The sequence below is a fragment of the Bicyclus anynana genome, chromosome 15 (assembly GCF_947172395.1).
Source record: "Bicyclus anynana chromosome 15, ilBicAnyn1.1, whole genome shotgun sequence".
NCBI lineage: Eukaryota > Metazoa > Arthropoda > Insecta > Lepidoptera > Nymphalidae > Bicyclus > Bicyclus anynana.
This window is the reverse complement of record NC_069097.1, coordinates 9,934,945-9,962,235: the sequence shown is the minus strand read 5'-3', so window position 1 is coordinate 9,962,235 and position 27,291 is coordinate 9,934,945. Positions and strand designations below refer to the sequence as shown.

Sequence of the window (27,291 nt, the reverse complement as noted above, 5' to 3'; positions counted from 1 at the left end):
ACGGAATGAGTAGTTCAATCGGGATCATCTCCCTCGAGGTAAACCAGTATAGCCAAGCTGGTCTAAATTGGCCATCGTTCAGATGAAAATATGTGAGATATGTAAAGCAATTATAATACAATTAATTATAGTACCTCCGAGGCGAGAATGGCAAGAAAATAAGGCTGAATTGATCCCTTTTATTGGACAAAATCAATTTATTTTACTGTTTTTCGCAAAAACCCTCCCAAGAACTAACCTGAATAATATTTATTAGAAATCGAAAATCTGCACGATGCGATGCGAAGTGAGATGAAACTAATCTTAACACTCATTACTTTTTCATAATAGTAGGCAGTTGTAGGTGTCGTCATAATCATTACAATTCTCATTAATTATTAATTACAGTTTGTCACGTAATTACATGTCCCTATTGGTACATAATGTAAAGCCCCATGCTAATTAAGGAAATACAGTAGGTATTCATTTATTTTTTTAACATTAGATAAAAAATAATTCAGTTCGTATAGCAAACACGTCACATTATTCGCCAAAAGGATATCGATTTAAACTCCATATGATAGAAAATTGCTGTTTTTCACGCTATTTAAAACAAGTAAATAGTTCAGTTGAGTTTTTGAAAAACTTTAATAAAAAAAAATTAACCGAACTTCAAAAACATAAAACGTACCAACTAAACTAGAAAGCGAAAAATAACATCATTTTACGTTCTACCTGCTGATTAATTTGAAGGCGGCGCTAAACCAGTTTTCTGTTAATTGGTACATGAAAGAACTGTCTGAAAACCTTATCTTTAATTAATTTAACCTTATTTAATGACATACAAGGCATTGAAGTTTTTTTGAGTTACCTACTTCTAGGTAGTATAAAAATATGCTAATCTCTACTAATATTAGAAAGAGGTAAAGTTTGTGGTATTGTAGGGGTAATCTCTGGATCTACTGAACCGATTTTGAAAATTCTTTTACCACTAGAAAGCCACGTTATTTATGAATGGTACAAGTTATAATATTTTATCACCGTTTTCTCACCATAACGAGCTATGCAGGTAAAACCGCGAGGCCTCAGCTATGTTAAAAAGTATGTAAACAAAAAATCAAGCCATTTTAGTACATAGATAAACTTACATTTCTTTTCAAAACACCGCATTTGGTGAAGTCGTTAATTCTCAGCCTGTAGAGCAACCCGGTGGGGTCATCAGGTTCGGGTCTGATTTGACACACGGGGTCGCCAATGGGGTCGGTTGTGCGGTCGTCGGCAAAGAGAGGCGCACCACGGAACCCCTCTGGCTTTCTCAGCAACGCTGTCACGGAGTCTCGGATCCCAGACCCGCCACTGGCGAACGTGCATTGGATGTCTGTTACTGTAATATTGAGCTTATTTAGTAACATGAACTGTTTGACTAGATACTAATCAAAACTTGTAGCGCTAATTTGTGTTGTTTTTATGTTTTTTAACCGACTTCCAAAAAGGAGGAGGTTCTACGTTCGGCTGTATGTATGTTTTTTTTTTTTTTTTTTTTTTTTTTTTTTTTTTTTTTTTTTTTTTTTTTTTATGTATGTCCAGCGATAATTCCGTCAATTATGGACCGATTTTGAAAATTCGTTTTTTTGTTTTGTAGGGCTTACTTCCAGGGTGGTCCCATTTTTTTCATGTCAGGATCTGATGATGGCATCCTGGAGAAATTGAGGGGAACTTTCGAAAGTTGTAGAGACGGCTACTACGTTTGTTAGTGTTTCCATAAGGTATTTTAAACCACTACAACTTTATGAAGGTTTGGAGTTGGTCTGATGATGGAGCCGAAACACAGACGATGGAACTCGTCAAGGATTTACAGCAGTCACCTTTTGTTTGGGCTTGATTAATTTGTATTGATGAGTACTTTCCACCTATATGGGTTGTGACTGTATTAAGGGTCTGGTGATGAAGACGAGGGACAGTGAAGAGAACTCCTCGTCGGTTCACAGTAGCTACCTTGTGTTTGGACTTGATAAATTTGTATTGATGAGAACTTACCACCTAGATGGATTGTGACTGTATTAAGGGTCTGATGATGAAGACGAGGGACAGTGAAGAGAACTCCTCGACGGTTCACAGTAGCTACCTTGTGTTTGGAGTTGATAAATTTGTATTGATGAGAACTTTCCACCTAGATGGATTGTGACTGTATTAAGGGTCTGATGATGAAGACGAGGGACAGTGAAGAGAACTCCTCGACGGTTCACAGTAGCTACCTTGTGTTTGGAGTTGATAAATTTGTATTGATGAGAACTTTCCACCTAGATGGATTGCGACTGTATTAAGGGTCTGGAGATGAAGACGAAGCACAGTGAAGAGAACTCCTCGACGGCTCACAGTAGCTACCTTGTGTTTGGACTTGATAATTTTGTATTGATAAGAACTTTCCACTTAGATAGGTTGTGACTGTACACACGCAGTGGGTATGCTAACACTAAAAATAAAAAAATAAAAATTTTAATAAAAAAAATTCAACCGACTTCCAACACAAAAAATAACTTTAACTAAAAAGCAAAAAATAACATCCTACCTATGTGCTACCTTCTGATCAGTTTGAAGGCGGTGCCAAGCCAGTATCGTGTTTTAATTAAAGCTGTTTCTGGAATAACCACAGAAATTTTGTAGTTTAAACGTATTTAATTAAAACATCACTGGCTTGGCACCGCCTTCCAACTGATCAGAAGGTAGCACATAGGTAGGATGTTATTTTTTGCTTTTTAGTTAAAGTTATTTTTTGTGTTGGAAGTCGGTTGAATTTTTTTTATTAAAATTTTTTATAGTTGTTGTTTTGACTTAGTTATTAGCCAGCTATCACCCTACTGAAAAAATAGCAGTACCTAATACGAGTATCACCAAAGGATTTAGCCTTTTGCGTATGTGGTAAAAACCATTAAAAATAGGGGTAGAATAAATTTGTATATCTTCCAAATAAGCCTGCTAGCATTTAGACTGCATCGTCACTAAAGTGTAAAGTGAGATTGTATACTGTTAAGTTAAATTGTCCGTGTGTAGTGTCCGTTAATTTTAATTGTAGGTAAAGTTTTTTTTTAGCGATTTTGATTGAAATTGTGATTAGATAAAACTGTAAGTACAGCTAAAACTGCACAGTCAAAACGTACAGTAAAAACTAAAGGTCTGTAGCGCCTTTTGCGTTATTGTCTCGTTTGCGACTGGTACGGTACTGTATAAGCACAATATGATTTTTTCGAGTTTTTGCCTTTAAAATTAGGGCATACATGGTCGCTATCTTCTGGAGAAGAGATGGACACAAGAAGAAGGTATTAACGCGACGCTTATTGATCGCTGAGCTAGCGTTTTTTAACGCTAGTGTAAAAATGATCTTGTACTAGATTGTATACAAAAATATACAAGGTCAGTATGAGACTTACCATCATAGTCTTGTGCTAACACGGCCGGAATCTGAAACAATGAGCATTCATTTAGAGAACACCAATTACAAAGATAAGTTTACTTTGTTTCTAGTGATGGGATGCGTCATCTAATTCAATATGTATTGTGATCTTTTACAATAGAGATTGAGAGAGCGAACCATCCTCCAACACTAGATAAGTATTTACATTGATTGCTATACTGTGCTTTTGTTTGTTAAGGGATTCATTTTAGTTCTAATATACACGGAACCAATCAACTGATCAAGAAAATGAGGGTGTCCATTCACTTAATAACATTTCAATCAAAGTGCAAAGATTAATGGTTGTTTTCTCGGCACGATGTTTTCTCGATCTTTCTAATATATACTATAACATGTTTTGTTTACAATTATGTAGCAAACATGTTATATTGATAATAAAAGATATTTTCACCAAAATGTTTAAAATTATTACTCGCCATGGAGATGAAGTTATCATTTAGGTACATTTCCCTTTCTTATATTATAGGAGAGGTAGACCTGCGTGCAATAGTGACGTTTTATGAAATTGATTGGAGTAGGAAATGATGTTAACACTGTTATAAAATGTCGTTGGGAGTAGGCCTATTACATTATATGTAACAAACTTGTAAATAAATATCTATTAACACAAATACGAGTAGCTTTATAATTGAGAATACATACCTACCTATAGTAAATACTTTTATGTTCTTTTTTATCATAATTTATTACCTACGAAGATTTATTTATAGATAGATGATACGTAATTATACTTCATGAAGAGGAGCTAACCGGAATCAGTATTTTAATAAACACAGACAGTACTTTTTGTATTATAAAGGAATATTTTTGTAATATCTCGAGTAATTTCTCTCTAAGATTACTTTCGTCGTAGATGTCTAATGCTAATAATACAATAAATATAACGGACGCATTTAACCAGGCTATAGAAAGCGTGATCGGAACAAACCGCAGAGTTTATTGTCGCAATTACCGACCGGTGGCTAAGGACAGTGGATCTTTACTGCCGAGATTAATACTTTTTATTTCCTACGTGATGAGAAACTTATGACCTCTTTTTTGTTTCATTATAATATGTAACTAGCACACGCACGCGACTTTGTCCGAGTCGAGTGGCTTCTGGGTCTTCCTTGTAACCACATAATATGTAATAGGATCTTTATTAGGTACAAACATGCATCCTCTAAGAATTATTTCTTAGTCAGACTTTATATGTATATGACTGGTGGACGCCCCGCGGTTTCACATGCGTGGGTTCCCGTTCCCGTAGGAATACGGGGATAAAATATAGCATAAAGTACTCGGGTATAGTGTAGCTTCCTAACAGTGAAAGGTAGGTAGTTCAGTAGGTAGTTTCAAAGGGCAATGCAAATAAACAAACAAACAGAGAATCAAAAATCTTTCCTCTTTATATAGTAGGATAGATTAATTCCTTAAGAATAAGAAAAATAACAAAGGTGAGCGATGTAAATTGTAATCTATACTTATAATAAATCTGTAGAGAGGTCAATTCTGTACATGAAATATATTTCCAAAATAACTATCAGGGGGTGATTAATGGTCGATACTGATGCCAAAAATGCAATCGGTAAAATTTTTGTCTGTCTGTCTGTCTGTCTGTCTGTCTGTCTGTATGTTCTTTATAGAAACAAAAACTACTCGACGGATTTTAACGAAACTTGGTACAATTATTCTTCATACTCCTGGGCAGGTTATAGTATACTTTTCATCACGCTACGATAGATAGGAGCAGAGTAGTGAAGGGAAATGTTGAGCAAACGGGAGAAGTTACTCCATTTCTTAAGCTTCCGTCGCGTGCTATGTTTGTTATTGAAACAAAAACTACTTGACGGATTTTAACAAAACTTGGTACAATTATTCTTCATACTCCTAGGCAGGTTATAGTATACTTTTCATCAAGCTACAATTAATAGGAGCAGAGCAGTGAAGAGATATGTTGAGACAACGGGACTTCATTTTTTATGCTTACGTCGTCGTCGCGTGGTAGGGTAGAGGTAGGGTAGGGTTAGGGTAGTGGTAGGGTAAGGATAAGGTAGGGGTAGGGGTAGTAGTGGGGTTTCACGCGGACGAAGTCGTGGGCGTCCGCTAGTTGAAAATAAAAATCTGCGGAATGGAATTGTACAGGTTGTTTAAGACTGTCAGAAGTAAATGAACGAATGACATAATGGAATGGTATCCTCGAAACGGAAAACACATCAAGGACGTCAAATCAAAATAAGGATGATTTACCAAAATATTATAGACTAGCGGACGCCCGCGACTTCGTCCGCGTAAATTTCGATGTCAACTTTACTACTACCCCTACCCTACCCTACCCCTACCCTACCACTACCCCAACGCTACCCAACCCCTACATCTACCCTACCTCTACTCTACCCTACCCTACCCCTACCCCCACCCTACCCCTACCCTACCCGTACCCTATCTCTTTCCTACGGAACTACGTAAATGAAAGCGCCGGGCGTCATATAGCGGAATTTCTGCGTCTTTTAGAAATTTTGTATTATCTCCGAAACTATTTAAGTAATTAACATACTGTAAAGGGCAAATCTTATCTCCATAATATCCTTGTGATTATTAAATAATTTATTTTAATAAGGATTAAAGTTTAGTTGTATAAATAATGACGTAAACCTAAGTATATAAAATTAATAATTTTTAAAACACAAAAGGTACTATATCTGCTAATATATAGAAGATAGATATATGGTGTCGCGGACTTTTTTGTAGAACTTTTAAAGATACATAAAGTCTCCATACATTAATTTCAATTTTACACAATAGTTAAGGCAGCGCATGCGAATAAGTCTGTTTAAGAGGATTTTCAGTCCGACCTGTATGACAAAAACTGTGATAACTCGGCTAATATATATGGTATCAATATAAAATATAGCCTATAGCACTCCCCGATAATGTAGCATTCTACTGTTGAAAGAATTTTTAAAATCGGACCAGTAGTTCCGAAGATTACCCCATTTAAAAAATGTGACAAACTTACAAACTTTACCTCTTTATAATATTAGTATAGAAGTATAGAAGTATAGATTTCCAGGGATAAGTGGAAAAAGCGGAAAAGGACTATGTCGAATGACAATCCTGATTCCTGACCAACAAAGTGGTTGCTTAATTTTTTTTTTCCTTTAATTAAAAATTTGTTAAAAAAGGAAATTCATTAGTCAATAAGTCAAAATGTAAAAAAAGGTTTTTATTTTTATTATTATTAATTCCATAGTGAAATGACAGCTTACCTACTGCAGTGTTTCGCATCGGTACAGAAAACATAATATGCTTCGGTAGCTTTTGAGTATATGTAGGTAGGTACAATACGCAGTTTTTCTAATAGGAAGCTGATTTATGTGAGAATGTCCTTGTTGTGACTTTATCAATGTAAAGACTCGTTGATTGTCAAGATTTTTTATAAATTTAGGTAATTGTTCTTTATTAATTGAAAGCTAAAATTTAATTAGAGTGCATCTGAACTGAGAGCAAATCAAAGTTATGTATGAATATTTTTACAGTTAAACGTAATTTGGTTAATTGTTGTCCATAACTCACAAAAACGTTACAAGATCTCCATCAGTAAATGCTTGTATGCAAATTAGTGTACAGACATGAGGCATGAGGCAAACGACGAACGGTTTATTCCTAAACCGTGCTGCCCCGGTTAAGCACCGTGACGGCTGACCGGGACTTAAATTAATTGATCTTAGACAATTGTTTTAACACCTACCTATATGCAATTAAAAATACATCTATGGTCCAGTGAAAAGAGTAGTTGGCTTCGGATTTAAGACCTGGATTGTGAGTTCGGACTTATATGAATTTGATCTTAGATATTTGTTTTAACACCTTTACGGTGACAAAGGGGTGTGGATTTTCATCCACCTCCTAACAAGTTAACTCCTGACATCGTCACTTATCATCAGATGAGATAGTAGTCAAGTACTAACTTGTAAAGAAACTTTCAGTCAATGGTCTTATGGCAAAAAGCTTTTGCGACTAGGAGTACCTGAGTAACTACTTGCTATTAATATTTTACAGCCTTTCTTAAACGTTTATAAGGTAAGTAGGCAAATTAATTTGATTATGATTTATGATGCTATTTAGGTAAGTCGTATGATTACCAGCCATCGCCAGCCATCGTTAACGGTATAATAGGACAACATTGTTAACGACCAGGCAAACGCCATTGAAGGAGGGGAAATATGAATATGGCGCCTGGCAAACCGCATTGGAACAGCCTCAATAGCTCAGTGTTAAGGTGCCGGACTCATCACCGAGTGGTGGTTCAATCCCCGCCTGCGGGACTATTGTTGTACCCACTCCTAACAAAGTGCTTTCCGACTAATTGGAGGGAATACAAAGATAAAATTTGGCAGGGATGTAGATTATAGTTACCTGACGGCTGCTAATAATGGATTTTGGGACAGGGATTAAAGAGGTCTAAGGGCGGACGAAGTTGAGGGAGTCTGCTAGTTATTTAAAAAAAAGTAGGTCTACTCCATGTTAAAACTGAAGTTAGTGCTTGTATTTACTATTAAGTGTTCTGTGCTTATAGGCAAAATGTCTTTTATTTAGAAACATTTGCAATAAACGGGCGTCATATTCTAAGCGAGCTTTTACACTTTAGATTACCTAGTTACTAGGAATGCCGTCTATAAAAGCAACTGGCAGTTTAGTAGCACTAAATAGGCCAATACTTTCTCTCCGTGGGCCGGAACAAGTTAAGGCTGCCTTTTCACTACATAAGTATTACCTATAGGATGATCCGAAATTTATGATTATTATTATTCATTTTGCCTTATCATCATCATCATCAGCCGATGGACGTTGCTGGACGTAGGCTTTGCACCTCTTGCATGGACTTCCAAAAACAACGGTCTCGAGCCGCCAGGTCTCGACCAACACTGCGCTTTTCGGTGCGGGATCGCTATTCCAGTATCTTGGGGCCCCTACATAAATCGGCTCTTCGAATTATGTGGCCCATTGCCAGTTCAACTTCGCGACTCGCTGAGCTATGTCAGTGACTAGGTATGGTTCGTCTGCTGATCTCCGCAGATAAATTCCGAGCATAACTCGCTTCATCGCCCTCTGAGTGACTTTGAGCCTTCTAAGTCAGCAACCAGTTTCGGATAGAATATTTTTTAATTATAAGGCGTCCCACACAAATCATGTCTTTTGCGAGTATGTATCTTTTTTTATTTGGTACTTTCCTAAATTATTTATTTGTTTTATTATTCTTTGTTTATTCATTGTAGACGTTGAGTAGTATTCCCTCCCTATAATCCCATATAAAATACCATTCCATATTCGCGGTTTCTTTTTTTTTTATTTACTGAACGTATAAGAAGCTTTTATAATGTAGTGGCATTCTCAAACCTTCATTTTACTACGTCTGTAATACCATTGTTTTTTTTATTCCGTTCCAAGTAAAAGTTTAAAGGGAATTTGTATTGCCCATCCCAGGCCACGGCCTACCCAAAGCACCCGGCAATTTACTTAGCCGCGTGAATTTTTTAATCCTCGAATAGTGAAAACGCGAATAAGGAGCTTTTAACTCAATTTAACTTTCAGCTTTCATAAAATGGGGTAGCTCTAGCTATCATAGGCTATCTTTCTATTAAGTATTCAGTGAAGAATGTGCAATCATAGTTTTAAGTAGATTATAAACGAGGCGTATTAAAATTGTCATTAACTTTTGGTTACCTACTTTTCACGGTAGAAGCGCGGTATCGCGGTATGGTACAGTTTTACAAATTACGGTTAAACTTTATAGTTTATAGTCAACCATAGCGCAATGTTAAACCACCAAAGTGAATCGATTTGATTTTATATTATTACCTAGTTATTTAGCTCGACTAATGACCGATACAACCTGGAAACCTAGATACTAATAAAGCAACCTTTGGAAACTGCGATCGATGACTTTGTACTTTAAGTAAGGGAATATATTATTTATTTAAATAGATAATTGTGATCCAAATGAAGGTCATATATGTATTTATCTTTGTATTCCTTATTAGTAGGTAATTATACTAATACGGATGGATTGACCTATATAACTTCGGCGCGGTTAGATACGGGATTTTGTGAGACTTTTTAGAAAACCCAAAAGCCTAGATATATCAAAATCACAAGATATTATTTTCAGATTAATTTTTGGCCAATAGTCATTATCCCTTTCAGGATGAGAGGGGTTAGGCCAATAGTCCATCATTCTGGCCTAATGCGGATTGGCAGACTTCACACACACAGAGAGTTAAGAAAATTCTCAAATATGCAGGTTTCCTCACAATGTTTTTCCTTGAGTGACACGTGATATTTAACTTTTTAAAATTCTGAGACGAGACTCGAGCTTAGCAGTGAGCCGAGAATGGGTTGATAATGATGATGAGTCATAATTATATTTTGTATTTAGTTTATATTGATTGTGAGATCATTAAATAATACAATACGTAAAATTCAGCCACTCGAACGTCGACTCCGTGGCGCAACGGTAGCGCGTCTGACTCCAGATCAGAAGGTTGCGTGTTCAAATCACGTCGGGGTCAAATTTGTTTTTTATATTTTTTAATATTTTTTTTTTATATACCTAAATTCAAAATAAGATTTTAAAATAATAATCATACAATTTATAAATTAAATACAAATAAGATAACTCCGGTATCTTTATGCCATAGCATTAGATATTTAAACTTCACACTTTCATAACAAGTGATAATAATAATCGTTTATACATGATAATCTCTGAAACTACAAGTCCGATTAAAATACTTCTTTTTACTCGTATATTACAGCCAGACCCAGGTTTAACTAAGTACCTATTTTTAATTATACCCATTAATAATAGCTTTTTTTTATTCTTTACAAGTTACCCCTTGGCTACAAATTACTATATCACCTGATTGTTAGTGTTGATGCAATCTAAGATGGAAGCGGACTAACCTGTTAGGAGAAGAATGCATGAAAAGCAGGAACGCTGAATCGCTTGGCGTCTTTGCTGGTAGGGTGGTAATAAACTAGCCATGGCCGAAGCTTTCTACCATACAGAACTCTCAGAATGAGAGGGACCTTCCACCACGCTGGCCCAATGCGGATTGGAATTCACACACGTAGAGAATTAAGAAAATTTTTCCTTCACCGTTTGAGACAAGTTATATTTTATTTCATAAATACATTCACCGGGCTATCACGGCACTGATTATTATTATTGTATTGTGTATAGTACCTAGAGATAGAGACTTTATCTCGATAGAAAAATAAAATTCTTCATCACACGAATGACAATTAAAACAACACAGTAAAAGCTTTTGTGTTTGTACAATAGTTTGAAAACCGTGTAAATTGTGACTGAGAAGTACAACCTTCCATCAAACATAACATTTATGTGAAAAACATCTTCCACGATCATCAACATATCAAGATCGTATCGCGTTACAAAAGATGTATCTCAATTAAGTACAATGTACACTTCCTTAACTTCGTCAGTTTATCTCACGGTATGTTATCGCTTTCTCAGGAGATTTCGCGTCATTAAACGGTGAAATTAATTGCGCTGTCCTGACAGTGTCCATTTTAAAGTTCAATCTTTTTAAAACTTCCGTATCTTTTTCGAATCGAGAGTATAAATTATGCTTGAAAATTATTATTATTCATACGTATGTTCATATCTTTATTGTATTAGCACTCTGTTTTTCAGATAGCATATGTACGGTAATAGTCGCCTGTATTTTTTTATTCTTTACAAGTTAGCCCTTGACTACAATCTCACCTGATGGTAAGTGATGATGCAGTCTAAGATGGAAGCGGGTTAACTTGTTGGAAGGAGGATGAAAATCCACACCCCTTTCGGTTTCTACACGACATCGTACCGGAACGCTAAATCGCTTGGCGGTACGTCTTTGCTGGTAACTAGCCACGGCCGAAGCCTCCCACTAGCCAGACCTGGACAAATTAAGAAAATCTCAATCTGCCCAGCCGGGGATCGAACCCAGGATCTCCGTCTTGTAAATCCACCGCGCATCCCACTGCGCCACGGAGGCCGTCAAAATATATTATGTCGTTCATAGTACGTACTATTATCATGAATCCGCGGCAAATTTTCAAGAGTGAAACGAAATGTAGCCGTAGTCGCTTTTTTTCTTTTTACTTAACGAATTTAAATAAAGATACGTTACCTAACAACGAATTAAAGGCCCAACAGTAAGAGCGGTAGGAGTCATCACCGAAGGGTGGTGGTTCGATCCCCGCCCGTTGGTCTATTGTCGTACCCACTCCTAACACAGTCTTTCCCGACTAGTTGGAGGGGAATGAGAATGTTGGTCATATTAAAAAAAAATAAGATATGGCAAATATTATTTTTTTTAAGAAAAAATTAAGCTTAAATGTTAATTTGATACTTACAATATAATGATAAAACATTATCCAAAGCTTTTTTATGAAGAATTTTCTGCGCAAACTTTTACTTAGTTTATTTTAAAAGCAAGATAAATTTAGAGCCTCGACGTACTTTTTAAATATAAGGGTTCCGTTTTTGTACTACGTACGTTCGGAACCCTAAAAAGGAGGTTCTTTATATGTTCTTCTTTGGGAAAAAAGGACCTAAATAATTTCCTTAAAGGAGTTATTTTTAGCATACGCTACCGCTATGAAAATCAATAGCGTGTTTTGATGATTATTTTCCTCTCGGACATTAGATACAAGATCGCGGACAGCAATGAACCGATTGCTGGTGTGTTTTATTAACCGAACTATTTCCGTGCTAGTGGGAGAAAAACAATTAGCAATTTATACGAATGCTTCGCAGCGTGACTAACTGACGCATCTTGACCAATGTAATTCCTTTTTTTTTCATTTCAATTATACAGGTTGCTCGGGAGTATTTTCCATAACTCTTGGGTTATGTTCTTTAAGGAAATTTAATTAAAAATACCTAAGGAGCAGTGATAGCCCAGTGGATATGACATCTGCCTCCGATTCCGGAGGGTTTAGTTTCGGATCCGATCCGGGGCATGCACCTCCAACTTTTCAGTTGTGTGCATTTTAAGAAATTAAATATCACATGTCTCAAACGGTGAAGGAAAACATCGTGAGGAAACCTGTATACTAGAGAATTTTCTTAATTCTCTACGTGTGTGAAGTCTGCCAATCCGCATTGGGCCAGCGTGGTGAACTAAGGCCTAACCCCTCTCATTCTGAGAGAAGACTCGAGCTCAGCAGTGAGCCGAATATGGGTTGATAACAAAGGCAAGTTCCTTTCCTAAAATTAATTGTTTCGGAGTAAATAATATTTCTTTTGTAAATAGATCTTAAATTGTGTCCCATATATGGCATCCTTATTATAACCTAGCCAAACTTATTCATAGATAAATATCATGAAAAAGCTTACCAGTGCAGTGTGGAGTACCAATTGCAATATCTCCTCGATATCAACAGTTTTACCACTACGATTACGTACCTATTTTAAAATGCATGGATAGTCGGAATTATTTGAATTACTTTGTATGAAAACATAAAAACTTGTAAAGAATAAAAAAAAACCTGCTATTCTTTATTTCATACAAAATAACCTTTTTAACATAAAAATGGAGACGGACTTCAAAGACGTATTTAATTTATTTTGATTTTAACACAAAATTACTAAACCGATATTCATATAAAAAATTAAAAATGAAATGGGATGTAATAATACTCTTTCAATCAAAAGAATTTTCAAAATTGGTTAATAAATTACGAAGTTACGAGGTAACAAACATTAAAGTACATACGTGTCAAATTGAGAAGCTCCTACATTTTTGAAGTCGGTTAAAAAGTGGTATAAACCTCGCACGGGTCAACATGAAAATATGAATAAGGTAAATAACCATTAAACCAAAGTGCAGCAGTATTATCTCGGAAGCGACAACTTTACGAACAAGTTTGGTATTATAGTGTTTGGGTCATTCGATTGTATTGAGGTTAACTGAATGCGTACGAATTCGAACGCAAATGGCATGCAATTTAGAAAATTATATTTTAAATTGGAAATATCATTATTATCAGCGTATTGTAACGGCCCACTATAGGGCCAGCTGGCCTAATCACTAATTTGGTATTTGAATGAATGAATGAATAAAATATACTTTATTGTACACCAAAAAGAATTAATTCAAACAAAAACTAGTAAGAAATTAACTTAAAAACTAATGTACGATTACCGGCCTTATCGCTAATGAGCGATCTCTTCCAGACAACCAATCGAAAAAGAGAAAATAAATTATTTTATTGACAATCTCTATCTAATATCTAGGATATCCTCGAAGGGTTGTCGGTAGGCATTGGGTGAAATTGGTTACATCTCAATTTCATATATAATGACAAACAAACATACGTTAAAGTTAATGAATTATCCTACAGGTCTCCCACCTTATAGGAGAGGGGATATGGGGCAATCTCACCACGTTGCATTAAGTGGCCTGCACTTCATAGATGCAAAAATGCACAGCCTACCCTGAGGACTCAAAGACTCAATAGGAACCTGTATTGGTTATTAATTAAAATAGCAAATTGTGCTTATTAAGATAATTTAAAAGTTTGGGTTAAAAAAATGAAAGTTGTAATAAATGCTGTGGTTTTTTAAATTACTTGTACCTAAGTTATCATTTCTCTTTTTAGTTGAACTTTAAATACAAACCAAGTATGCAATATGTAGGTACTGCAGTAGATAACATTTTTTGCTTTTGTTGTTTAACATAGCTAAAAGCGCTTTCTTATAGCGTTGTCTGTTCTGTGGGTAGATTAATGTTAACATCGGTTGGACAACGGATGATATCTTGCTATTCAAGGAAGTATCCGATGTTCAACCGATGATTTATGATTATTTTTGATGGATCAGTGACGGCCATGCTACAGTTGAATGCAACGCATAGTACGTGCGTAGTGCATGCATCTCTCGCTTCATTAAACATAATGGGGCTATTGCACCATCATTCCGATTAATAATAAAAAAAAGGGAGTAATTAATCCATGGTTATATTATAATTGGAAAATTATTGTCTGTTACATTTTTACGGCTATTTTTTTTAATTTTGACATTAAGATAATAAGGAACTTTGAAGCAGGAAATCAGTATACTTTTTACGCAAAAGTGAATCCAAAAAAGGGGTTAAATCGGTGAATCATAACTCATAGTTTTCCAAGTTGTATATTATGATATATGGACTAAGTATACATATAGTTACAAATTATTTACATATTATTTTAATAAGTTCGTGGTCATCAATGCCACGTCTCCTATAAGTAGGTCATGATTTCTATGAGTGATAGCTGTACTATTTTATCCACGGACATTATCGGACATCTATTTTTTTTTAATTTGTCGGAAACACTGTGTTTGTACTTCTTACACAGTATTTCCGATTAAATTGATTACAACGGAAAACAGGAATATTAGTCATTTTTAAAAAGCAAATACCAAAAAAAGAATAACCAAATACATAATATATCAACGTCTGTATTTTTTTAATTTGGATTTTAGAATTGATACAGATGACAACAGCTGCTACTGTTTTCGTTAATAGAATATGGTTGCCAGTACAAAAAACTTCACGTTGATTGGTATAGAACATTATTGGCCTTACTACTAACATACGCAGGTGATTAATACCCGGTTATAGGTGACAGCAGACGACCCTCGGTTTCCCGTGCCCGTAGGAATATGGGGATGAAACATAGCCCATAACCACCATAACTCTCGGAAGTAACGCAGCTGTCTATTGATAAAAGAATTTTCCAAAACGGTTTAGTAGATTCAGAGATCCAGAGAGCGCCAACAATACCGCAAACTTTACCTCTTTATAGTATATTTAGTAAAATTTATATAGTATACAAATATGACATTGTGTTTCGAAGGAAATGAAGTTTTTTGTACAGTCGACTGCAAATAACCATTCGTATTTTTTTTTACAGAGAGATAAAGCTTGAAACATCTATTGTTGTACATGTATTGTTACATAAAATCGGACGTTAGAAATAAATGTTATCCTATTAATAATACCGAACAGAATTCCGCGTAGAAGTTACTGGTGTAGATATTAATTCGAGTAAAATTTTATTTTTTTTTTTTTATTGAGAAAGAATACAATAGGGAACTTAAGCTAACTTATCCTAATAACTATACAAATCATGCCCACGTGGAATGGTGGCAAGAATACTGGCTGCATTTCCGCGCTGGACAGCCAGGCTGATCCTTTGCGCAAAAAATGAGCCAGCGCTTCTGTCACCAGTCGAGGCAACTAGCCGCGGTGAAATGGTACGGAAAAATTTTTTGGCACTGCGACTCCATGGCCCAAGGGTCTCCACGGCAAAAGGTACAAATATGTAACTCTCTGTCAGAGAGGCATACTTGAGCCACTTACCGGTTTCAGCTTTTTCTGCTGCGGCTCCCGGTCTTGATTCTGTCTCCCTGATATGACACGGTCGACGCATGTAGCGTCCCACAGTAAAAATTATATTTAAATAAGTCGGATAATACGATAAATATTTAAAAAAATGTAAAGTTTTATTACGAATTTGTGAAAGTTCGCATCGAACATGTGCATTGTGCATGTATCATCCGTATCAATGCACATGCATCATGGGATTACCTACTTAGAATATCTCTCTTCATCTTCGTATTTATTACCTTTGCAGCATTCTTTCCATGTTTTATACAAATAAAACATTACAGGGAAAGAAAGCTGCTAATAAAATTACGATCTAGTCTACTTACTAGTGACTAATTAGTAATTTAACTTTAACCAAGAAAGCTGGAGGAGCCGTGATAGCCTAGTGGATTTGACCTCTGCCTCCGATTCCGGATGGTGTGGGTTCGAATCCGGTCCGGATCATAAACCTCCAACTTTTCAGTTGTGTGCATTTTAAGAAATTAAATATCACGTGTCTTAATCGGTGAAGGAAAACATCGTGAGGAAACCTGCATACCAGAGAATTTTCTTAATTCTCTGCGTGTGCGAAGTCTGCCAATCCGCATTGGGCCAGCGTGGTGGTATTGGCCTAATCCCTCTCATTCTGAGAGGAGACTCGAGCTCAGCAGTGAGCCGAATATGGGTTGATGACTACGAAGAAAGCTGCTAATTTGCAAAATTATATAGGTATTGTCTGCATACTTTTAAGCTCAAATAAAATTTGTTAGTAATAAAAATGTGGGTCAACTTAAAAATTATTATTAATAATATTTAACTTATTAAATGAATTTAAAGTTATTTGAAGCTTCACGCTGAAAGAGCCGGACTCAGATCTGAAAGTCTAGGGTTCGATTCTCGCATGTTATATGATTATCGTACCTCATTCATAATACAATTTTTGCTAAGTTCGAATGGAAAGAAAAATATTGGCCTTGTTTAAAAATAAAAATCGTCCATATTTGTATTAATGTAAAAAAGCGCATTATACCTACTACGCCATTGAGAAATTATCAAAAATGTACAGTTAACAGCATTCCAAAACTTTTTTCTAAACTGTACATTGTACTAGTATTAATTTGAAGCGTGTCTAAAAAGTCATGGACACATGATTTATGCTCTGCCACGAACAGTTTTTATGGTCATTATGAAGAAATTCACAATTTCATATCTGCTCGAAAAGCTTTTCAAATCTGCGAGGCGTGAAATTTTATATTTAACTGGTTCCGATCACGACTAGGCTGGATCGAGTCTATTCATGTGAGCTTGCAATTAAAGCTTTTTGATGACTTCGGCACGGGCGCTTTGCGTCACTTAGGTATACAAAACGTTTTTCTATTAACTGATTTTTATTTGTATATCATCATCATCATTCCATGTTCGGCTCACTGTTGAGCATGAGTCCACCACGCTGGCCCAATGCAGATTGGTAGACTTCACACACGTATTAAGAAAATTCTCAGGTATACAGGTTTCCTCACGATGTTTTCTTTTACCGTTTGAGACACGTTATATTTAATTCCTTATTTGTATACCAATAAAAAGCTGAAAGTTCATGTTGAATGGACAACAAAAAAGGCAAAATTTAATAAAATCGATAAAATTTTTTTTGCATGACATTCTTAATTTTTTACAAGTGGTGGTGATTATTAAAGTCGTACTTAAACTTGAAATTAAAACTATGAAAGTTCCAATCCCACGAAGAAACTCACAATAAACTCTGTCAGGTATTAAATAATTTACATACTTATCATAAGCAAAGTTCTTAAAATGTGCCAAGGTATTAAGAGTAAGTTTTAAGTTAGAAACCCATTTTGGTAGTTATTTTCATACTAATATTAATGGGACAGGCAGATGGCCAACCTTGTGGCATGGCATGTACTTAGTAAATATACAGGCTGGCAGTGGTGGATTTACCAGTAGGCTAAGTAGGCTGTAGCCTAGTGCGGCAGATTTCAGAGGGCGGTAAATTTGGCCCAAATATTTTTATTACAGGAATAAAGAAAACTTCAATGAAAATTTTAATATTTTAGTGCAACTGTACGTACTAAAAATATTAAAAGTCGCAATGAATCGAAAGATAAAATGTATTATAAATGTTTGCGAACAATAGTGTTGAATTTCAAAGGACAGTAGCGGCGGCAAAATGGAATATCCTACTGGCAGCGTATTTGTTGTTTGACGGCCTCCGTGGCGCAGTGCTATGTGCGGTGGATTTACTAGACGGAGGTCCTGGGTTCGATCCCCGGCTGGGCCGATTGCGGTTTTCTTAATTGGTCCGGGTCTGGCTAGTGGGAGGCTTCGGCCGTGGCTAGTTACCACCACAAAGACGTACCGCCAAGCGATTTAGCGTTCCGGTACGATGTCGTGTAGAAACCGAAAGGACTGTGGATTTCATCCTACTAGTAAGCCCGCTTCCATCTTAGATTGCATCATCACTCACCATCAGGTGAGATTGTAGTCAAGGGCTAACTTGTAGATAATAAAAAAAAATGTAAATCCGCTGAGGCAGGGCTTCTGGTATGCACATAAGAAACATGCCATGCGCTGGTTCTTGGCCGTCAAAGCCGGCCGGCCGCGAATATTTTGCTCGTAATATAATCACAGAAAACATATGTACAAGTAATGATATTGACCCCCTCACTGAAATAACCTTTTGTTGATTGGTGGCTGAAACGATTCCTTACTTTTGCGAACAGAAACCAAAAAAAAATTAAAAATCGAGTTAGATAGGTATTAGATACGGATGCCGTTAAATATTGTATGCCATGTTTCATAAATAATTATGTACCTCAAAAACTAAATCACATAAGGAACTAAGCCCATTTTGGTCAACTTTAGTTAAACTGAAAAGAATTGTCTCACTTGCTATCTCTAAAGCACCACCAGCTTTTTTATTTCAATGAATATTTTATCTAATCATTTTTTTTAATTTAATTATATTACTTTTGATTTCAGAACTTTAAACAAACTTTACTTGGCCAAAACAGACTGAAATGCGTTAGGTCGTAGGTCGGACTTCTTTTTAATGACGGCGTAGCGCTCGTAGCATGAGCTTTAGCTAGTGATGTTAGTTAAGATAATTGTGTAGTTTCGTATGAATTCTTATTTATGTTATAATAACACAAAACACATACCAAGAAGAGGAGCACAAGAGCGCAGTCCCTGGCGCTCGTCATGCTTGCGGTCTGCCACACTTGAGCGCGGAGACCGTTAATACTATCTGCCCCGATTACCTTCCTAATGCTACCACGAATAACATCTACTTTGTGTCTATATTGCACACAAAATTATGAAATGTATAAATAATTGCACTGGCACTTTTAGTTTTTCGCGTGCGCGCGCAGTGGAGCTTTCCCGCGAAAGTGAGAGACCGGAGCGTGGTGCGCTTACGACGTCTCGACGGGACTGCGGGTACGAGTTACGATGTTCGCTCGACGAACAGTTAGTCGAAGTCGGGGGAGAACCACCACCTGTTACAGCTTTTCTCACGGCACGGACTCCGAAATTGCAATTCGGCGATCTCTCTACACGATTGGGCCCGGATAAGGGAATTAGGTTCTCCAGTAAACCGCAGATTGGTTCACTACCGTGACATTTGCGCGGTGAAATCGTATCGCTGATTGAGTGACGCTGACCACAGGTCGCGAATGCTATGCGCGCTCTGAAATCTGATCATTCGATAAGATAACTAAATATGCTATTTGTCCGAGCTCATGGAGTCTATCGATTTGATTTGTAATTATAATCTTTATAGAAAGTCAATCATCTAAAGATGAATCCAGATAAGCTTTTGATTTATTAACCCGTATACTTTCAGAGTACCCATGCGGAGTATGACGGCGATGTTTACAGTTAATTGGAATACAATAAAACAAAAAAAGCCTTAATAGATTTCTTTTCTACGAAGCTTCTGGTTAAACCATATCTAATAACTTTAGTAGGTAGGTTTACGCTGAATTCTGCACGATATGAAGTTGTACAAAGATAGATTGGCATAGATATTGAGTAGTTTAAAAGTAATGGTACACTTAACGTTTACTAATATTATAAAACTGAAGTGTTTGTTTGTTTGGTCGGTTGAACGCGCTAATCTTGGGAACTACTGGTCCGATTTGAAAAATTCTTTCAGTGTTAGATAGCCTATTTAAAGAGAAAGGCTATAGGTTATATATTATCCCCGTATTCCTACGGAAACAAGATTCACGCGGGTGAATCCGCGCGGCGTCAGCTAGTTTTTGATAAAAGGTAAGTAAATCTCTTGACTTCACGTATTTTTTTTAATAGATCCGATTTATGAAACAAACTAAAGCTTTCTCAGTAAGCTAATTCGTTAAAAGATAAAGCTTAGAAGTTTTTTTAGAGGTGAAAATGGAACCTAAACTTTCTCAATTATAAGCTTAGTCATTAAAAGATAAAGCTCATAGTTAAAAATGATACAAAAACTTTCTCAAATTTTAAACTTAGTCATTAAAAGATATAGCTCAGAGTTGAAAATTGAACTAAAACTTTCTCAATTATAAGCTTAACCGTTAAAATATAAATCTCAGAGTGGGAAATTTAGCTAAAACTTTATTACTTATAAGCTCAATAGTCAAATGATTAAGCTCAGACTTCGAAATCGAGCTATAATTTTCTTATCCTTAAGCAAAATTTTTCAAAGCACAGAGGTGGAAATTGAACTAAAGCTTTCTCACATAGGCTAAATTGCTAAAAGAAGCTAAATAGGAAACAGTGGTGGAAATCGAACATATTCCTTTTCACTTATAAAGCTAAATCGCTTGAAAATAAAGCTAATTTTGAGGCAGGCACTTACAGGGGGGCTGTCAATGCGACGATCCATAACCGAGACCGCACTTATAAAGCTAAATCGCTAGAAAATAAAGGTAACTTTGAGATAGAAATCGAAACAAAGAAAGCTGCTAAATTAATAAATAAAGATCAGATATGGACCTCACTTACAGGGGGCCTGCCAATGCGGCGATCCATAACCGTGACCGTTTCTGTCACGCCCTTTACTTACTTAATTACTGTGTTACAATTAACTACTTTGTTATTCAATCGTGTGCAATAAGCAATGCCAGTCGATACTATCAAATGACTAGGTGCATAAGTTGGGGTAGCATTTACCCTAGCTTTGTGTAATTTAGATACTTATAATTGTTTTATTGATAGTAAAAAGTATAGTAATACTAATTACTTAGTAATGTTGATATTTCACATGTCTAATTAGATTATTCATTAGAGCCGTGATAGCCCAATGGATATGACCTCTGCCTCTGATTCCGGAGGGAGTGGGTTCGAATCCAGTCTGGGGCATGCACCTCTAACTTTTCAGTTGTGTGCATTTTAAGAAATGAAATATCACGTATCTCAAGCGGTGAAGGAAAACATCATGAGGCAACCTGCATACCACAGATTTTTTTTAATTTTCTGCGTGTGTGAAGTCTGCCAATCCACACTGGGCCAGCGTGGTGGCCTAACCCCTCTCACTCTGAGAGGAGCCTCGAGCTTAGCAGTGAGCCGAATATGAGTTGATAATGATGATGATGATGATGATGATGATGATGATGAATTTGATTATTAGAAATTCTTAGTAGATTATTTTCCAAAAGTTTTAGGTATAAATATAAACTGAAAATAATCAAAAAACATTACTGATTATTTCAATAATCTTCTTTTATGTTGAAAATGATTATACAATGTACTTTTTTCATCCTGTGTTCATTAATAACTCAAATCTATCCCCTAACGTTTGATTAAGAGACTCTTAATCAAACTTTCTAAAAACCCGCTACTTTTCAATTCAAAGTGTGAATTTCCTTTCCGTTCCGAAAATAATAATCCGGTGAATTAAAAAATATCCTTTTCGAAAAAAAGAAAGCGATGATTTATAATTTTCGAAAACAAAAAACGAATTTTAATACGTTTCAAAACAAGCACACCGTGACCACCAGTAGGCAAAACGTAGGATGCAATTTTCTCGGCGCGAAACGTTTAATCCAAGTCGGAACTCGGAGCCCACTTAGAGAGATTACTGCAATCGTAAACAACGATACATTCAATTATATTATTTATCGTAAATACTTAAAGCTGTGGGACGCCAAGTGCTTTCACCGCAAACTAGTTCCACGATAGCACAGAAACTAGAAACAACACCGCCATGTTGATCAGTACAGACGACATAAACATAAATCGCACATATCTCCGCAAGGTTACAGAGTTGTGCGCACACTGCCGCAATAGCCGCACTAATCGCATTAGGCGTTTTAGCCGAAGTTTTTACTGGAAGTTTGCGTTCTGTAAATATTTCGTTCTGAAGTTGTTCAAATGAGTAACTAGTAGAAATATAGAATAATCCAATTACTATTATATGTAGAGTAAATTGTTACAGATATGTAACAATTTACTATACATATACAGATATGACACAATAGAATTAAATACAACTAGGTATTTAATTCTATTGTGAGATTGTGATAAATAAAAAAACTAGTGCATACAATTGGATTACATTACTATGACACTGTGACACTCATATATAACGTAGCTTTCTGCTGGTAAAAGAATTTTCAAAATCGGTTCAGTAGATCGAGATTACCCCCTACAAAACCACAAACTTTACCTGTTTATAATATTAGTAAAGATAAACAATATTTCTTCAGTGTCCATATATTAGCTTATTCAAAGAGAACACAATTGACAAGGTGATGAGCGGACAGTTACACGCATATATTTTTTATACAAACCGTAAATTAAAAATAAATATTTACTTTTCTTTAATATGGTGCTTTTGAATAAATAAGCATCCTGCGCACCCAGCCAGCACCGAAAACATAAATACTTAATTTATTTGACATCCTAGATATATTAGCTTATTCCATCATTCAGCTTTTCACTGTGATAAAAATGGTCCGTTTGCGGCGAGCGTCACTCATGCGGCAATGCGCTGTCAGCATTATATTTTGAATACGATGCTGAATGCACTATGCTCTTTAGGTAAAGTGCGTAATTTTAAATACGAGTACCTACACCTAAGCACCTACTTTTCTACTTGAGTGCCTATGGCTTAATTTATTTCCCGTCTAAAGGTTGATGGCATTTGTACTTAGTCGGTCTTCCTTTTACTCTGAGAATGGATATATTAGGAAACTCAAGTTAACATAACCCAGAAATTATACAAATAATGCCTACGTGGTTGCGAGAATACTGGTTGCATTTCCGCGTTGGGCAGTCAGGTTGATCCTTTGCTCGAAAAATAAGCCAGTCTTTATGTCACCAAGGCTACCTACCAGGGGCGATGGCTCCTAACAACCCAATCAAACCCAAACCCTATCAGGTTTAGAGATTTGTGAAAATTCTCAGGTATGCAGGTTCCCTCATGATGTTTTTCCTACCCAAGTGATATTTTATTTTTTTAAATGCACATACATGAAGGTGCATGCTCCGGACCGTATTCGGACCTACACCCTCCGGAATCGGAGGCAGAGGTCATACTACTGGGCTATCACGGCTCTCATTATCATCAACCTATATTAATGGCCTACTACAGAACCAGACCTCTCTCTCCCTACATTACAATGGATATGGAGCTTCAGTCCACCCTGCTGCTCCAATGAGAATTGGCGGGCTTTGACAATTTTGATTGCAATCTCATCTGATGGTAAGTAATGATGCAATCTAAGATGGAAGCAGGCTAACTTGTTCGGAGGAGGATGAAAATCCACACCCCTCTCGGTTTCTACACGACATCGTACCGGAATTCTAAATCGCTTGGCGATACGTCTTTATCGGTATGGTGGTAACTGGTAACTAGCCACCAGAAAAAAAACTGATAACTGAGAAAAAAGAAAACTTCATAGACATTGTGGTTCGTAGTCAGTTAGTCACATAGGCTAACCACTTTATAAATGAGGTAGTCATGTAAGTAAGTCACGAAGCATCGTGGCATATAATTCAGTGCCAAATGGAAAGTGCATGTTTAATAGTATCATTAGCTATTAAAATGTTACAAAGTAAGCTTTTAATGATTTACAGATAAGTCCCTCATTGTTGGTAGTGCCTTACACAGATGTTTATTACCCACAAATATATACTACCCGTAAATATATAATATACCTGCGTACGTTGTAAAATAAACTTTGCTCTATTTTATTTATTTATTTAGAAAGGAAAACTTACAGCTAAATACAAAGATAATAAAAGTAACAACATAGAAAACAGATTATAGCCAATTACAAGTTTTCGCAAATAATTTTACATACTACATAGCAAGCTCGCAAAGAAAACATACTCCAATAAAACATAATCCAATATGAAAAAAGAGATAATGATAATAATAATAGAGATAAATTAAAAAAATAGAGATAAATTTTGTTGTGAAAAAAGCTTTTTTACGAACGTACGTAGTACAAAAACGGAACCTTTATAATCTCACTCGCGCACATTTTTTTTTATTCTTTACAAGTTAGCCCTTGACTACAATCTCACCTGATGTGATGTAACCTAAGATGGAAGCGGGCTAACTTGTTAGGAGGAGGATGAAAATCCACACTCCTTTAGGTTTCTACACGACATCGTACTAGAATGCTAAATTGCTTGGCGGTACGTCTTTGTTGGTAGGGTGGTAATTAGCCACGGCCGAAGCCTACCAGCAGCTAGACTTGGACCAATTAAAAAAACCTCAATCAGCCCAGCCGGGAATCGAACCCAAGACCTCCGTCATTAAATCCACCGCACATACCACTGTGCCACGGAGGCCGTCTAAATTTTAATGTCTGTCTGTTTTCTCCGAATGTACTAAACCAATCCAGTTAAAATTTGGTACATATATCAATTTTAGTGACCCAAATACAGGGATGTATCGTGATTAGGTAAAATTTGAATATGGGGATACCATAATGAGGATGATGACCAAGTATGAATATTTTTATAGATTCTTATGAGATATTCGGGTAAATAAGGCCAATGTTGACTAATTAATTTGTAAAATAAATAGGATTATAAAATTTTAAATTCATTACCTATATATGATAAATCATACATTCTTAGCGTCCTTACACTTTTCATTACATTACGTATAAATAAAACGTATAAATATCAACATAAACACAAATAAAAAGATATTTGTATTTTTGTTTGAACGCCCATAGGTGAATGCCCCGGACCGGATTCGAACCTACGTCCTCTAAAATCGGAGGCAGAGGCTTTATCCACTGAGCTATTACGGTTCTAGGTTCAAGGTAATTAGAATAAATTTGAGTAATTATTAAAAATACAAAAATATGTGCTGCATTCTCTAAACTTATTAACTGTATATTATGATCCAAGTATTCATTTTTCTCGCACATCATTAGTGTAATTCACATGAAAGTAATGTAAGGCCGTCATGACATACCGACGTACAACATACCGGCTGCGTATATAGAATGCTCAATTTATTGAACATTCTTCATCTGTGGTCGAACTGTCCTAACTCAACAAGTCTTGTTTTTAGCATGTCGACCAGCCGTTAACCTAATCATTTAAAATGAAGGTACCGGGAGATGGGAGCAAAGGTGTGCACAGATATCTACACATACATTAGATTTCAGTATATTTTAAGCGTGTTTTTATTTAGAATATAATAGAAATCATTTATTTGTTAGCACAACACATAACTACATAATAACTTCAAACTAATACATATATGCTCAGAAATACCTTTCGTCGTTGGTGTCTATGGTTGCTACTGTACAGCACGAACTCTTCTCTTTTATTGAAAAGAGAATCAAGAAATAGGATCCATAACATAAAGGTGTCTGGCATGCTTAGGCCCTTATTAGTAGACGTTCCTCAATATAGAACTTGAAGTTCAAGCAATTTGGTATCATAATTTGAGATTTTTATTTTTATGGTGATGAGCACTGTAGTCACGTCCTCAGTCCAGTGACGTTTATTAATACGGGCGGACTACAATCTCACCTGATGGTAAGTGATGATGCAGTCTAAGATGAAAGCGGGCTAACTTGTTAGGAGGAGGATGAAAATCCACACCCCTTTCGGCTTTTACACGGCATCGTACCGTACGCTAAATCGCTTGGCGGTACGTCTTTGCTGGTAGGGTGATAACTAGCCACGGCCGATGGCTCCCACCAGCCAGACCTGGACAAACCCAGGACCTCCGTCTTGTAAATCCACCGCGCATACCACTGCGCCATGGAGGCCGTCAAAGACGTAACGTCTCATACAGGATTCAACCACATGGGTTCATCACCGATTCACCAACTTATTTTACAATTCCAGAATTTAAGCTTAAAATATTCATTTTCAAACTTATCACACTCGTAAAATCGCAGACGCTCAACAATTGGAAGCATTAGGGAAACTGCCGAGCGCGTGCCGCGGCCGATGTTTTTGCAGCCATTACGGACGCGAATCGAATCCCGTGATGGATGATCTGAAACCTTCCGCGTGTTGTCGTGACACTGTATGTGGACCCGAAACCGATACGAACAGTACATGGGCCCGTTACACAATCGCCGCTTGATGTGCATGAAAATCACCAATCGACACGCAATGTCCATTGCGATGCGCTTGCTGTATGGTGTCGGTATTTTATCTATACTTCTCTCTACAGATCTATCTCTATATCTATATCTATCTCAATTCTGTACATTAAATATATTTCCAAAATAACTATCAGGGTGTGTTTAGTCATCGATACTAATGCCAAAAATGCAATCAGTAAAATTTTATCTGTCTGTCTGTATGTTCGTTATAGAAACAAAAACTACTCGACAGATTTTAACGATACTTGGTACAATTATTCTTCATATCCCTGGGTAGGTTATAGTATACTTTTTATTACGCTACGATCAATAGGAGCAGAGCAGTGAAGGGAAATGTTGGGAAAACGGGAGAAGTATTCCATTTTTACAGCGATACTACTGTAAGGGCTTCATTAAAGAGGTCTAAAGACGGACGGAGTCGCGGACGCCCGCTAGTCTATACTAATATTATAAATGCGATAGTTGGTCAGTCTGTCTGTTGCCTTTTCACGGCTAAACAGTGAGTAAATGGGACCCTAGAGCAAAACATAGCGTACTTTTAGACCCTAAAATAAAAAAGGAGGTGAAATAGGTGTTGAAAGTTTTTAAAGTTACAGTTTTAAAAATTTGTTAATAAAAAATATGATTTTTAAAATTCAAACCCTAAAGTGGTGAAATAGGGGTTGAAATATTACATCGATTTCCACGCGAACGAAGTCGCGGGCGTGATGTATGTAGTGTACAACCACAATACATAACGCTATCGTTATGGCACGTAACGGCGTTATCAGCTATTGTAAACCCATCCAAGATTATTTTTATGATACAATACAACTTAGTTCAAAACCTTCTATATAGTCCTACAGTAAAT

At 36.3% G+C, this 27,291-nt stretch overlaps 1 protein-coding gene and 1 non-coding gene across 5 annotated transcripts in view; one reads left to right on the top strand and one right to left on the bottom strand.

Annotated features, from left to right (window-relative positions):
- The window catches only part of LOC112043141 (uncharacterized), a 30,163-nt gene extending 10,841 nt beyond the window's left edge, over positions 1-19,322 (bottom strand). For 2 of the 4 annotated variants that reach the window (XM_052885871.1, XM_052885872.1), the window contains exons 1-3: positions 19,029-19,322; positions 3,408-3,438; positions 1,128-1,363 (exon numbers count right to left, since the gene is read on the bottom strand). In XM_052885871.1, the coding sequence (XP_052741831.1) occupies positions 1,128-1,363; positions 3,408-3,438; positions 19,029-19,070 (309 nt within the window). In that variant the 5' untranslated portion in view covers positions 19,071-19,322. The remainder of the gene's footprint in view (positions 1-1,127; positions 1,364-3,407; positions 3,439-19,028) is intronic. The other 2 variants (XM_024078427.2, XM_024078428.2) reach the window with 1 other exon arrangement.
- On the top strand, positions 9,931-10,002 carry Trnaw-cca (transfer RNA tryptophan (anticodon CCA)). The gene has a single exon. It is a non-coding gene; the product is annotated as a tRNA-Trp (tRNA).
- Positions 19,323-27,291: the final 7,969 nt, after the last annotated feature.